This window comes from Gastrolobium bilobum, unplaced genomic scaffold (assembly GCF_033153095.1).
Source record: "Gastrolobium bilobum isolate Gb01-03AN ecotype WA unplaced genomic scaffold, APGP_CSIRO_Gbil_v1 utg10532, whole genome shotgun sequence".
NCBI lineage: Eukaryota > Viridiplantae > Streptophyta > Magnoliopsida > Fabales > Fabaceae > Gastrolobium > Gastrolobium bilobum.
Window position 1 is genome coordinate 133,137 of NW_026897440.1, and position 15,485 is coordinate 148,621.

Here is a 15,485-nt window from a genome sequence, read left to right on the forward strand (position 1 = left end):
ATGTGCAACTAATGTGGAATTTATAAGACCTTGGACACTCCCACCCTTTGAGCTAGCTTTTGGGGGTGGTGTATCCCAAGGTTCTTCACATGGTATCAGAGCCTCGCCGTCCCCCACTTTCTCTTGTGGAGTTTCTTAGCAGAGATAGGCTGGACATGTTGCATTGTCCACTCTTCAAGCCCAATGGGCTCTCGTGTGAGGGGGCGTGTTGAGATATGTAGTCCCACATTGGTTGTATGTGCAACTAATGTGGAGTTTATAAGACCTTGGACACTCCCACCCTTTGAGCTAGCTTTTGGGGTTGTGTATCCCAAGGTTCTTCACCTGGTATCAGAGCCTCGCCGTCCCCCACTTTCTCTTGTGGAGTTTTTTAGCACAGGTAGGCTGGACATGTTGCATTGTCCACTCTTCAAGCCCAATGGGCTCTCGTGTGAGGGGGCGTGTTGAGATATGTAGTCCCACATTGGTTGTATGTGCAACTAATGTGGTCTTTATAAGACCTTGGGCACTCCCACCCTTTGAGCTAGCTTTTGGGGTGGTGTATCCCAAGATTCTTCACACCACGAATACTTCACAACATAGGTAAGGCATGAGTTCGAGTACCAATCACTTTATTCAAATACTTAATGAGCCCAAAAGTACTCGTGAAATTTTTTATCAATGAGTTAAGAGAAAAACTACAACAATGAACTTCACATCATATAATACAAGATCCTGAGACAATGATTGCAAGTCTCGACCAATGCTCACACTTAGATTTTTAACATCATATCATGCAAGCCTTGTTGAGTGTCCAGTGTTTGGCTATTTGCATCATTGCATGTAACCCTTCTATTTCTGTCATTGAATCGATGAGGTGATTGCGAGTATTAATTTTATGAGGGGAATTACTTCGAGGGATTACTATCTCCTAATAGTGTCTAATTTATGTGATTGTGAATGACTGCGTGTGACACATGAAAATGAAGATAAAACGAAAAAGGAAAAAGTTGAAGTCGTCGACGACCGAAAGATATACACTTTTTCGTGTTATGTCTGTGTGAAGAGTGTCGTGTGTCTAACCCCTTCCAATCAACCCTATGCAAAAAATTGATAGACATCCATTTGCTTTCTTAGTTACCTGTTTGTGCCTTATTGGTTAGCTTTGTTAATCCACGGTGGCGGCGGAGCAAGAAAAAAAAAAACCCTGCTATCAAGTGTATTATTTTTGCAAAAACCTGCTTTCTTAGTTACCGGCCAGTATCAAATGACACAGCCAGGTAAAATTTAGACAATATAAATGTATTATTTTTAAAATCCAAACAGTGTCAAAAGAAAATCTGTACTATTTTTAAAAATTAGTAAGCATCAACCTGCTATCAAGTGGCTCCGCGTCTATGTATTGCGTTTGGATAAATTAAGAAAATAATAATTTAATCCATTTTTTTAAAAAATGATTTTTTAAAAAAAAAAATTAAACTTATTTTGTATTTGGATGAAATAAAAAGTATTTTTAATTAAAATGAGAAGCAAGTTTTTAAAAAAAAATAACTTTTAAGAGAAAAAAGTTTATCCAATTATCTCGAGATGAATCATGAACGTCAGTCACCTCGAATTTTGTAAAAGAAAATCCCAACATACATATATCAGTAAATTTATACTTAATTATATATGATGTGTTTGGATAATTTTTAAAACATTTTTATGATATTTTTTTAATTTTTTTTTAAATATTCTTTTATACTTATGAATATTATATATATATATATTTAAAAATATTTAGTTATCTACAAAATTTTAAACATATTTTAATAAAAAAATAAAATTTTTCTTTAAAAGAACACAAACTATTAAGTCTTAAGGAGGCATTTGATACATGAGAAAAAAAAATTATCTAGAAAAAAATTATTACTGAAATATAGTTGAAAATATATTTTATTTGAGTGTTACTAAAAAGCTGTATGGTAGATTCATATTTTTTCGGAAAAATTAAGTTAATTTTACTGAGTTTGTGTTTGGTTGGTTATGAAATATTAATGAAAGTATGAGTTTATTTTACCAAAATAACCTCACATTTATCTACAGATCATACAAATTGAAGGTCAATTTAGTCCACATTTTCGCGCTTTAATTTTGACTTCCCAGACAGTCAACAATTCCACCTATTTTATGGATCTCTCATTTGTCAGACCCGTAAGAAATTTATCACACAAAAATATTTTCCCGAAAATATATTTGACCTGGAAAATTTTGAGAATTAAGCTACCAAACGCTGAATACTTTGTTCCCTACCATGTTTTTAAAAAAATCGATACCAAACGTGCCTCAAAGGACATTTAGTATTAATTTTGGTTCGAACCTTTCTTAGAGAAAAATATCTTCACAAGGCATACAAACCTCCTTTTTCAAAGAAAGTTTAAGCATAGTTCAGAGGCAAAATAGGAAGAAGTCGATAGCCCAGGTAAAGCACATGAATTTCTTTGAACTATTTGGAAATGGGCCCCATTATTTATTCTTCATACAAGTCTTGAAACTATTATTTCATTATTGTTTTTCCTTTTCAGTTTTCTTTTGCCTATCTGTGGTTTTCTAACCATTTTTAAATTACTAATACGTAAATCACTGATTTTTTCCTTTCCATTTCCGCCAAAAAAAATGCAAAACATTTAATAACATTTAAGGCTAGGTGATATTATCCTTCATTATTGTTTTGATATTAAGATTATTCCTCATATGTTATAGTAATTATGAAAGGATTTCAAACTCTTATTAAATAATATAAAATAATTGAATTATTTATCCAAAAAAAATTAATATCATATTAATTGTAACTAATGATGATAGATGTAACCTTTTTAAATTTGTAAGAATCCGAGAATCACAATTGAGAATTATTTAAAGTGATAAATAGTGTTTAAATAAAATAATTTACTATTAATTTTAAAATAACAATATTTACGTTATTTATAATAATTATTATTTAGTACCCAAATTAATAGTTATGTAAAATGAGGGGATACAAATAAATTTGGGATGACAAGGATCCCCTCAAACGCGCGCATTCCCTAACACGCGAGTCTTGCATTCCCCATGCATGTTTTGCTTCTCTCTATTGTAAACTAATATTATACAAGACTCGCATGCCCTTTGTACGTTTTATTTCATTGAGCTTCATGAGAGTCTCATATTCCACGTTGGAGACTAATTTAGTCAAATCCCATATAAATTAATCGCAATTCCAAAAGTGTATTAAAATAATTTTTTTTCCCACAATTACATCAATATGACCATTTTGCCCTTGTTGGCTACTTGGCTTTTGTCCCTTTTGAATAATTTGTTAGAGTAAATATCATTTTTATACCTAACAAAAAGTACTGTCCTTACTTTAGTCCCTTATAAAAAAAAAATTAGTCAGTTGGTTCCTAACAAATTCAAAGTGGACCCATTTAGTTAAAATCGTGGTCCCTCACAATTTCAAAAAAGACTCATATTAGTCCCTCAAAAAGACTAAAATGGGTTCACTTTGAATTTGTTAGGGACCAACTTACTAATTTTTTTTTTGTAAAGGACTAAAGTGGAGACCGTGATTTTTATTAGAGACCCAAAAGGATATTTACTCAATTTGTTATTATTGTAAATTGGTATAAATCAGGAGAGCTTTAAACCCATTACTTTAATCAAGATTAATGGAACCAATCAATTTATTATTGTAACTATAATAGTCCAATCAAATTTTCATTATAGCCAATATAATCAATAATAATGGAGGTAATAAATTATCCATTAAAAAGGACAGCATAACGTTTATTAGATTTTGGTTCTTAAAGTTTTCATCCATTTAATTTTTTTAATATACCCATTTTATTTTTAGTCCCTCAAGTATTAATATCTTAATAAATATAAATTACGAAAAAACTAATTTTACACATAAATAAAAGTTAATGCCTTAATAAAAAAATTTATAAAGACAAAACTCAAATCAACGTAAAATATAGAGATAAATACTTTAATAGTAAGAATAATAAAAATATGAGTATTTGAATATTATTAAAAATAAAAAATAAATTTCAAAATCCAAAAGGGTTAAAATTATAAAAATTAAAATCATATTTAAACTTATTTATATTCTAAGCACTATGAAATAGAAAAGAAAGTACCAACAATGTATGTTATCAAAAAAAAAAAAAAAAGTACCAACAATGTTAAAAGAGACCAGTTTTTAACACTGTTGGCAAAATCGAATTGTATTACAAAAATCTCGCCAAGTATCTCTCAACTCGTTTCCTTTAAACTGGATTTTAAAAAAATCCTGCGTGAATATCTGAGCCTTTTGTTTCTATTATATGAAGGGAAAAAGACTTTTTATATTATATGAGATAAAATATCTGATTCGTAGCATCCTTACTTCGATATTTATTCTAACCATATTTCTTTCTCTCTCAATAAAAAAGCTTTAACTTCTTGTGTATTGTACAAAACGTTTGTAATTGTATAAGTTGCAAAAAGGGGAAGCTTTCTCCCGTAAAGGATAGGAGAATTCAGATTTTTTTTTTATATTTATTTTACCAAATTTGGTAATGAAGTTGAATATTTAAAGAAAGAAAATAATAAAGAAATAAAAGTAAGAAAGAGGGGGAGCACATTATATATAATATTTTAATTTGATGATGACCGAAATCTAAATAAATTAAAGGGATATCATTGTCGCCTTGATCAAATGAATGACACATCAACCCTTCAACCATTCTAAATACATGAGAAAAGAAACAAAAAAGGTGCACGCGCCAACACGCGCTCCTCTCTCCCCCACAAATTTCCAATAGAAAAACCGCCTTCTCACTTCATTTACCTGCCTGTCGTTTTTGTTGTGTCAAAAGAGAAACTAAAAGGAACACAAAACATAAAGCGCTTCTCTCTCTCTCTCTCTCTCTCTCTCTCTCTTCAGGGGCTGTGTTCAATGTGCTGGGTTGCTTGTCCTTGTTTATCAACCAAATCTTGAACAACCCTTTTCACTGTTCTTCCATTTGAAGGAAAATTTATACGTTGTCCATTTCGTTTTCTCCCTAAAGTTAAATGCTTGTGAGGTGCCTCCGAAACTGGATCGCTATTCAGTAATCTAATTGCGCCCCTCATTTTTTATTTTTTTTTGGCTTCCCTATAGACCCTTTGGCTCATTGAATCTCCTCACGCCCTTTTGCTAGCTGACATTGCTGGAGTATTTCTAACAAGGTATCTCCATGTCATGGGTTTCATCTTTCCATTCTCAAAATGGTTTTTTTTTTCTTTTTATTTTAAATTATAAGAAAAGGTTGATTGCTGTATTTCTGTCTTCATTGATCTGTATCTCTGTTTTAAGAACTCGAAATCAGCTTGGGATTACTTCTTCTGATTAGTTTTCTCAGGATTGATTGAGGGTTGGATTTGGATGTTTTCCGCTGATGGGTATTTTACCATTTGATTTCTCTTCCCCCTTGTATTTATTTTTTATCATTTGAGTCGTGCCAACCCCTTCTTAGGGCATGATGAGAAAGGTTATGTTTTGTTTCAAATATTGTTTCTTTGTGCAGAAAAGACATTTTTTGTGTGGATCAACTGGCTTTCTTGAAAAAGTTGGTGTTAAAAAATGTTGGCTTTAGCATCGTTTTTTTCTTTATGATAAATGTTTGTAAGGAATCAGCGAGTTGCAATGCTTGTTCTGTTTCTGAGGTTATTTGAAGGATCCCATTGCATTGAAGTTTTGTTTTATTCGTCTATTTCATAATATTTCCCGTTTGTGTCTTGCGTTGTGTTCATTTATAACTCCTTAGCCATCAAATTTCTGAGCTAACCTGTAAGCATGCAGGCTTGGAGTGTGCTTGCAGTGTAATGGCTGTAATCTATTGTTGGGGTGAGCCGAATATAATAGCATATATGCTATCATAGTTTCTGAAGATTATCTTCTGCTTTCTAAATTCTTTCATATTGTCCTATGTATTTTTTTTTCCTTTTTGTTTTCTATCTAATATTGTGTTTTATTTTACCTGACAATCTGGAACTAGCATTTGTGGGTTGCAAGTAATGATTATTGTGTTGTGCAATTTATTAGCAATTTTTGTTTCCAAATATGAAATCATTCTAAGGATTTTCCCATCTGTGGGATTTGGCTATGATGCTTTGCATTTTATTAGCATTTTCTGTTGTAAAATATCATGTCATTTTAAGATACCAAATCATCTTAAGGTCTTTCGTAGGAGCATGTAGGAAAAACCTGATTTTCTACTTTAGTAAGTGCTGAACACCTTTTCTCTACCATAGGGATTTATAAAACACAGAAAAGGAGGATAGATAGTGGCTACACGTCCCTTCAATTTGTCCTCTTGTTAGGTTGAGAAAGAATTCATATTGTAATTCTTTTCTTAAAATGGAATGAATTTTCTGTATGTGTCTTCTGCTGTCCCTCCTTGTATTTTATTCCATGATCCTTTGATTTAGCACAAGGAAGTTTTTCTATTGTCTTTTTTGTGCATTTGATCTTTGCTTATGTTCTCTTCCTATGGTATTATTGGTTGGATGATCTGAAATGCCTTTTTCAATTTTTTGGTAAGATGCTTTACCTTGTTTAACTTGAACATAGGATAGCATATCTCCATGATCTATTATATCCTCAGTTGATAAATCCTCTAGGCTTTTTATCTTATTTGGTGTTGGGATGCTTTAATAATCATCTGTGGTTTTTCTTTTTCCTGTTGTTTTTTAATATACTAATTAGGTCTTTCCTTCCAACTCCTATGGCGGGAGAAACATCATGGATCAGCCACTATGATGACAGACAAAGGGATACTGGGGAGTTTGATTCATTTTCAGAACCCATTGAGGAAGCTGAAAAGGAAGCAACTGCTGTTTCTGTGGATGTCATTTTGCCTGATGACTTGTTGGCACGAATCCTAGCCTGTCTTCCCATCGCAAGCATTTTTAGAGCTGGTTGTGTGTGTAAAAGATGGCATGAAATTGTTTCTTCAGAGAGGTTTTTATGGAACCTTTCACATGTTCTTCCACAGAAACCTTGGTACTTTATGTTTACCAGCTCTGATGAACCAATTGGTTATGCTTATGATCCCATCCTTCGGAAATGGTATGGCATTGAACTTCCATGCATTGGCACTTCTAATTGGTTCATTTCTTCATCATGTGGCATGGTTTGCTTCATGGACAATGACAGCAGAAGTGAATTATGCATCTGCAACCCTATTACCAAAAGCTACAGGACGCTTGAGGAGCCTCCGGGTTCAAAATTTTCTGATTACAGTGCATTAGCAATCTCAGTGAACAGGGAATCTCACATTTATACTGTGGCAATTGTAAAATCTAAGCAAGTCCCTGGGGACTTTTTCCAGTGGGATATCTCAATTCATATATACATTTCAGAAAAAGTAACCTGGGTGACCTCTTTAACAGAGGTTTTGACTGGGTGGAGAGGCGGTGATGAGAGTGTGATATGTAATGGGGTGCTATACTTTTTAGTTTACTCAACTGGGGGCGGCGCACCAGAAAATCGTCATTCCCTGATTGCATATAATATGTCCAACAGTTCTTCTCAAGGTAGCTTAACAAGGAGCTTTATTCCAGTACCTTGTTCTTTAACATGTGGCCGTCTGATGAATCTGAAGGAGAAGCTTGTAATGGTGGGGGGAATTGGTAAACCAGATCGACCTGACATAATAAAAGGAATTGGTATCTGGGTTCTAAATGATAGAAAGTGGGAAGATGTTGCACGAATGCCCCACAAATTCTTCCAAGGTTTTGGAGAGTTTGATGATGTTTTTGCTAGCAGTGGTGCAGATGATCTGATATATATTCAAAGTTATGGAGCTCCAGCGCTTCTCATATATGACATGAACCACAAGCAATGGAAATGGTCACAGAAGTGCCCTGTGACAAAAAGGTTCCCGCTGCAGCTTTTTACTGGTTTTTGCTTTGAGCCCAGGCTTGAAATTGCTCCATAGTTCTCCATACTATCAATAGCTGCTATTGAGACTTGTCTCTAAGATTTCTGCCCATTTTTCTTCTATTGTTCTTTACCTTAAAATTTAATATGATTTCAGTGTTTTGACAGTTCATACAAATGTACTCGCTGATAAAACTGCTTATTCATGGATACTGAGATATTATTTTAAAAATACTACAGCTATATTTTTTTACCTCTTCTCATTCTCTCTATTTATGCATTTGCTCTAATAAAAATCACTACCTTATCTATTTTTTATTGTGTTATCAAAGAAATGGATAATGCATGTTCTTGTCTGCTCTATTACTGGAAGGTGGCTCTTGTTTATCAAAGCAGAACATTTCATGGAGCTGTGTGTTTCTTTGCTTCCCCAGAAATTTATTGGCCGTTTTGCGTTTACATTTATTTGCTTTACGTGACTCGTTATTGTAGAGGTAAGATGGCTTTAGAGTTTAGATTCCTGGTTGTGAATAGACTAATTTCCTTCTGCTTACCAGTGTCATTTAGAGCTGTGTAATATTTGGGTTGCCTTCACATTTTCACTTTTCAAAACTAGTATTTAGTAAGGGCATAGCTATTGTTTGATTAGGTAGGCGAGATTGTTCAGGGTTAATAGTCTTTATTATGCCGTTATAGTCTTATCATCTTGTGGACGCTTAAAAAGGAAGGGAAGAATTCTTATACAGACTTATGTTAGTTAACTGTTGAGGCTCTCTAATGATTTTGAATGGACTTTATGGAACCTTTTCTAGCATCCTTAACACATGTCAAGTATTGACTTATTGGTGAGCCAATGGGGGCATGCTATGCTAAGATCACATTCTAGAGTATGGTGGTAGGTGTGTGTGTCGTCCGTACATCACCATTTTTTATTTTTTTTTAGCAATTTGAAAAAGGTGTGAGGGGATGGTGGAGTGGAGTGGTGAGGTCCACGGTTGCATTAGCAAAGGTGGGTTTTCATTGTGGAGGAGATGTGACAAAGAAACAGATATCCTTTTGAAAATGCCTATCACTAGCCAACAAGGCAAGGGATGAATTTTCAAACGGCTTCTCATTTTGGATTGAGTTGCCGACTGGATATGAAAGTAACTTGTATGGGTGTTAACTGTTATCAATACAGTTGGTTAATAGCACAACAAATGCGTCCCCATCCCATTACAATTTTGAAATGCTTAATTAAGTTTATTTTACTCTCTTGAATTGGAAAACACTTTTATATTCCCAACTTTTGTAAAATAGAAAAATCTAAAACCCTGCTGAGTGAAGGAGGATGGTTTATATTGGATCTCCCATCCATTGAGGTTGAGTCAGACGTTTGTTTGTGCAAGACTTGCAATTTGCAACATTTTCATCCCTGATTCGTTGATAATTCAACTGGTACGATTACTAAGAATAACGCTATTTTCAATTAATTTTTACACTCCCTCGTACCAAACATGAGTATCTTGGATTCCCAACCTAAGTTTTCTTGGATTTTAAATTTTAACCTTCTACCAAACACCCTTATATTACCTTTTTTTTTTTTTGTATAAAAGCTGAAAGAACAAACTAAAGAGCTCTAATTACACGGGGCCAAGCAACACCCCTAAAATCATTCCCCAAAAACCCCAAACAACCTTGGGGAGGGTTCTCTAACAGAACAGTTTCCCAATTCAACGAGTGGGAATACCCAGCAAGCCAGTCCGCAACACTGTTGCCCTCTCTGAAAGTGTGCTCAAAGTGAATCTGCCACTCCAACTCCTTCATCTTGCTTATCTTCTTGACTAGACCTGCATGAGGATGGCTTGACCCACACCCATTGCTAATCATATCCAGGGATACTCGGGAATCACTCTCAATAATCACCCTTCTGTAGCCATTATCCCAGGCAATCTGCATCCCCAATCGTATACCCCATAATTCCGCTTGAACAGAACTCCCAGCCCCCAGGTTCCTAGCAAAACCCAATAGCCAATGACCAGCCTCATCCCTTAGAATTCCTCCACACCCACTCTTTCGATTCCCCTCCATAGCAGACCCATCAGTGTTCAGTTTGATCCAACCCACTGGCGGAGGAGACCAGTGAACAAGAGTCTCCACACGATGACCATGCTGTAAACCAGAAACTGTATACAACTTTTTTGCATCTAGAAAATTCGATAAAAAAGTACGAATTGATCTAGCAATGTCATCTATACTATTGTTTGTATGTTCAAAAACAAAACTATTTCTATCCCTCCAAATAAACCAACAAATAATTCCAAATAAAGTGCTACCCTCTAAACCTCCCAATAAGCTAAGTTTGAGGGTAATGTTAGATACCAGCCAAGAGCGAAGAGGCAAGCTGTTGAAAGTATCCCAGTTTCCACTGCTAATAAATTTCCTCCATAGAGCCTGAGACCATAGACAATCCCGCATCACATGAATGCAACTTTCCGGGTGAGATCTGCACTTGGGGCAAGTACTTACATCAGTCATATGTCTCTGGTATCTTTTTTGGTTCGTGAGCAAAATTTCCCCAAGCAATAACCAAAGGAAAGTCCTGATTCTAGGTGGTCCATCCCATTGCCAAACTGAATTCCATTGTGGGTGTGCCTGGGGGTTCTCATCTACACCCAGATTACCAAAGGCCATTTTAATCGAGAATTTTCCATCAGGAGAGGCTTCCCATATCACCTTGTCCACACCATCACCCGGTTGAGGTGGACATATGCCTGCCATGCAATTTAGAGCTTCTGTGGTTATGAAATTCCTGAATTCTTGCCACTTCCATTCGCCACTCTGATCTACCATTTGAGCAACCACTACATCCTGGGATTCTAAGGGTATAGTTTGAGTAGTGTGGTCTTGTAATGGTCCAATACTCAACCATTTATCCCTCCAAAACAGACTATCAGCACCATTGCCTAACAAAATTCTTGACCCTTCGCAAACTTGGGGCCAAACCCGAGTCAGACCCAGCCAAAGATTAGAGCAGGTGCTCCTCTTTTTGATCATAGGCATATGGCTATCTTCCACTTTGTACTTATTTCTCAGAACCTGTGACCAAAGCTCATTTCTATGCGTGAGAATTCCATGCCCAATTTTCATGAGGCATGCTTTGTTGGTTAATCTAAGACTTCTGATCCCAAGTCCACCCTCCTCTTTTGTCTTACAAACAGTACTCCAAGGAACCGCATGAGCCTTCCTGGTTTCTTGATTAGAACCCCACACGAAACCCCTCATTTTTTTTCCACCTCATCACACGTACCAAGAGGAAGCAGGGATGTTTGCATGGAATAGGTGGGTAGTGCAGCCAGAACGGACTTAGTGAGGACAATCCTGCCTGCCAAAGAAAGTGATTTAGCCTTCCACGCACTCAGTTTCCTGTTGGTCTTATCAATGATGTACCTAAAAGTACTCTTATTGACTCTCTTATGAAGGATCGGAATCCCTAGATATTTTCCCAAGTCAGCAGTAGGGGTGAACTGCAAGGTTTGACACAACTCTTCTCTCTTAACATGATTCACATTTCTAGAGAAGAAACACCTCGTCTTGCTGTTGCTGATTTTTTGCCCAGAAGCCTTACAAAAATGGCTCAAAATATTCGAGACCAGACTAGCTTGATTTGCAGAAGCTTCTGTAAATAAAAGGAGGTCATCTGCAAAAAATAGATGTGAGATAGGTGGCCCTTTCTTTCCCATTTTAATCGGTCTCCATTGCTTCTGATTCACAGCAGCATTGATGAGTTGCCCAAGTCTCTCTATACACAATACAAAGAGGTATGGGGAGAGAGGATCTCCTTGTCTGATGCCTCTAGATGGTATGAAATCCTCTGTTTGGGCTCCATTCCACAGCAGGTTCATGGACGATGATGTAACGCAAGCCATGATAAGATCCACCATGGAAGTAGGTAGGCCAGCTACTTGGAGTGTTTCCTTGAGGAATTCCCAACCAACTCTGTCATACGCTTTTTCCAGGTCAACCTTAATTGCCATCCAGCCCTTCTGTCCTTTTTTGACCCTCATGGAGTGAAAGATCTCCTGACTAATCACTATATTATCCGAAGCATGACGGCCTTAAATAAAGCTACACTGATTTGGCATAATTAGCTCCCTCATGAGATGCTTCAGCCGCGAAGCAATAATCTTTGTAACCACCTTATAAATGACGTTGCATAAACTAATAGGCCGGAACTGACTTATAGCTTCTGGGCTCTCAGATTTGGGTATCAAGCAAATTAACGTTTGGTTAATTCCCGCAACTTTCGTAGGTTCTCTGAAAATATCCTTTATGAACTGAACCACTGAATTGCTCACTGTTTCCCATTGGGACTGAAGGAAGACAGCATGTAAGCCATCCACCCCTGGGGCTTTGAAAGGATGCATGCCAAACACAATGTTTTTAATTTCAGAGAAAGTGGGGGCAACATCAAAGTTCCTCCAAGAAAAATCATCCAGAACCGGGAACATACCCCCAATACACAGGTGTGGCAGATTTTGGGCCTCTTCAGAATACAGGTTCTTAAAGTAACTGATGGCTAGAGCCTTTAGTTCCTCCGGATCCTCCACCTAAGTCCCTACATCATTTTTCAAAGCTGTCACCTTATTTCTCCTGGTTCGGGCAACCGTGGCCGAATGAAAGAAACGTGAGTTCCTATCCCCAAAAGCCAACCAATTGCATCTTGAACGTTGGAACCAGGTCAGCTCTTCTTGGATAAAAATAGAGTTCAAATCCTGCCAAATTTCCCTATGCAGCCTGTCAAGAGTTTCACTTGGACCCCTACAGAGTTGCTCCTCGATCCCTTTCAGCCTTCGTTGTAGGTGATACTTCTTTCTCTGATCTCTCTTAAAACAATTCTGGTGCCACAAAGATGCTTCCTGCTGAAATTTGGTTTTTGCAGGGACACAAGCAGAATTATTTTGCCAATAATCCTTCACAACTCCTCCAAACCTTTCATCTGTCAACCAAGCAGCAAGGAACCGAAATGGTTTCTGGCCCCTAGCTATATCAGCAGAAGAATCATCTCGAATAAGAATGGGCCTGTGATCTGATCCATTAAACAAGAGGTGCATAATGGATTTATTAGGGAACTCCAAATGCCAAGCTTCATTCACTACCAACCTGTCAATTCTTTCTTGGAGGCCTCCCCTTTTCCACGTAAATTTAGGACCAGAGAAACTTACATCAAAGAGGCTGCAGTCACTGAGGCAAGAGGAGAATTCATCAGCATTCCCTGCACAAAAACCTGAACCTCCCTGTTTTTCCCCTTCTTCGAGCAAGACATTAAAATCTCCCATAACAGCCCATTTGTCTACACCTACCGAATTAAGTCTCCTAAGATTGTCCCATAAAGTTCTTCTTTCAATCCTCCGGGGACTCCGATAGACAAAAGTAAAGTACTCTTCCTTGCCAGCACCTAGCCAAGTCAGCTTGGAATGAACAAATTGGTGATTTTCCTCCAAAATGCTAATAGTAGTGGTGTTTTTATTCCATAGAAGCCAGATGCCTCCGGAGAATCCCTCAGCTTCCCTTCTGAAAGAGCTATCAAAGCCCAACTTCCTAACAATACTGTCAGCTCTCTTACCACTAATTCTAGTTTCTAGTAAAGCTAGAACTTGAATTTTATTTTGAAAGACTAAATCCTTAATAAGAGAAGATAATCCATTTTTCCCTGCTCCTCTACAGTTCCAAGTGCACACAATCATCAAAAGGAAATGATTGCAGTCTAGGATCAACCCACAGGCCCAACTAACCTGCAACATGTGGTCTTCTCTCTCCATCAACATTGGTTATATCGTCCAAAGCCATGGCCACTCTGCCCTCTGAGTGCATAGCTTTCCCTCTCCCACTCTCATCAACAGCAGCTCTAGACAACTCTGGACTTGGATTAACTTCGGGTCCTGGGTCCACCTGCACTTGAACACTGCCTCCTGGCCCCACAAACAAGTCCTTCTTTGGCATATAAACAACCTCCTGAGACTTCCATTTACTGTTAGCTCTACTGACAAGGATTGCTTCCCTAACCGGAGACTGGAGTGACAACCCCTTAGAATGATCACCAGAAGTTGATGGGGAGTATACCTGTTTCTCTGGAGTCAAAACAGCATTAACGGGCACCTGAATTGGGCTATTCTTCTCCAAACCACCCTTTCTCCTTCTAGCATCAGAGTTCCTTCTTGATTGTCCAGACACGGCAACAACTTTGGCATTTGTTCTTCGGGTCTCCTTTGCCCCTTCCTCCCCCAGTGATTCAAATCGAGATCCAGATCCCTTGTTTGTCTGTACCTGCCCATCATGAGCACCTCTGGTATTTCCTTTACCTCCACTCTGCTCCTTGTTTTTAGGAGATGCAGCTGCCCTCTTATTATTGCGTCTCTGCACAGTCATCCAAGTGCCAAACCCGTCTTCCTCTTGGCTCTTGGCCACCTCGCCAGCAATTGGGCTTTCACCATGACAATGTTCAGGCTGGGCTCCATGTGGGTTCTCCCATGTATTCACCTCAACTTGCTTGTTGATCACAGGATTAAGCGAGCAAACATCCTTCCGATGGCCGTATTGCCCACAAAGGAAACAGATGAGATGCAATCCTTCGTATCCTATGTATAATTGCCGTTGCCCGATCCTAAATTTGGATAACAAACTCTTGCTTAAATCAACTTCAACGCAGATCCGGGCAAATCTACCTCTATCAGTCACCTCTTCGTGACTCCCTAGACCCCCTGTCCTCAGAGAGCTTTCATCAATGCATAGGGTCCGTCCCACCATATTCCCCATTTTCCAAAGGTCCTTGAAAGTGTAGAATTCCCGCGGCACACCTGGAATACGAATCCATACCGCCAGTTTCCTGACCTTTTCATCATGTGGATCAAAATTTGGCCTCCATCGTTGGACAATGAGATAGTGGTCAGCCACTATCCAAGGTCCCTGTTGCTGAACGAAGAGGTAATCTTGAGTCTTCTCAAATTCCACCAAGTAGTGGTCATTTTCCAGGTCCAGGACCTTGTACTCACCTTCGAGATTCCATAGCCTGTGTATGCGGTTCTAGAGGAACTTCGCTCCAAGGCGTTTTTCCATAAGCTTCACTATCAGAGCATTTCGCCATCGTTTACACTGTTCAAGTTTTTCCAATACGTCAAACTGAAAGTAGGGGTTCAAGGCTGTTTGCTCGTATGCCTTCATGGCTTCTTTCTCCTCCTCCTCATCCCGTCGGCACTGGGCCAGCCAGTCCTCATCTTCGTTCCCCTGAGCTCCGTCCCACACATCATTCACCTGAATCAGCTTGTCTTTGTATGAGATCAGTCCGCGGGGGTCCCTGCGAGCTGCTTCTCCCATCTCCATGCCATCGGTCTCAGGGTGTGAACCCCCTTCACCCGCTTCGGTCTCCATTACGCCCACAATCGGGGATCCTTCGAGCATTTCCTGATCCACCAGAACTAACCCCTTGGCCTTCTTCGGTTCTCTGGTAATACTTCCGTCCCCGTCCGTGGTGGGGGGTCTTCCCCCTTTTTCCACCATGAAAAGATCGTCAAAACCTAGCAGAGATGCAAAAAGAAAAATCACG

At 38.1% G+C, this 15,485-nt stretch overlaps 1 protein-coding gene across 1 annotated transcript; it reads left to right on the plus strand.

The window, feature by feature from the left end:
* The first annotated feature begins 6,593 nt into the window (after positions 1–6,593).
* Positions 6,594–8,114, plus strand: LOC133306971 (F-box/kelch-repeat protein At3g61590). The gene has a single exon (XM_061507388.1). The coding sequence runs from the start codon at positions 6,747–6,749 to the stop codon at positions 7,959–7,961; it is 1,215 nt and encodes a 404-aa protein (XP_061363372.1). The 5' UTR covers positions 6,594–6,746; the 3' UTR covers positions 7,962–8,114.
* Positions 8,115–15,485: the final 7,371 nt, after the last annotated feature.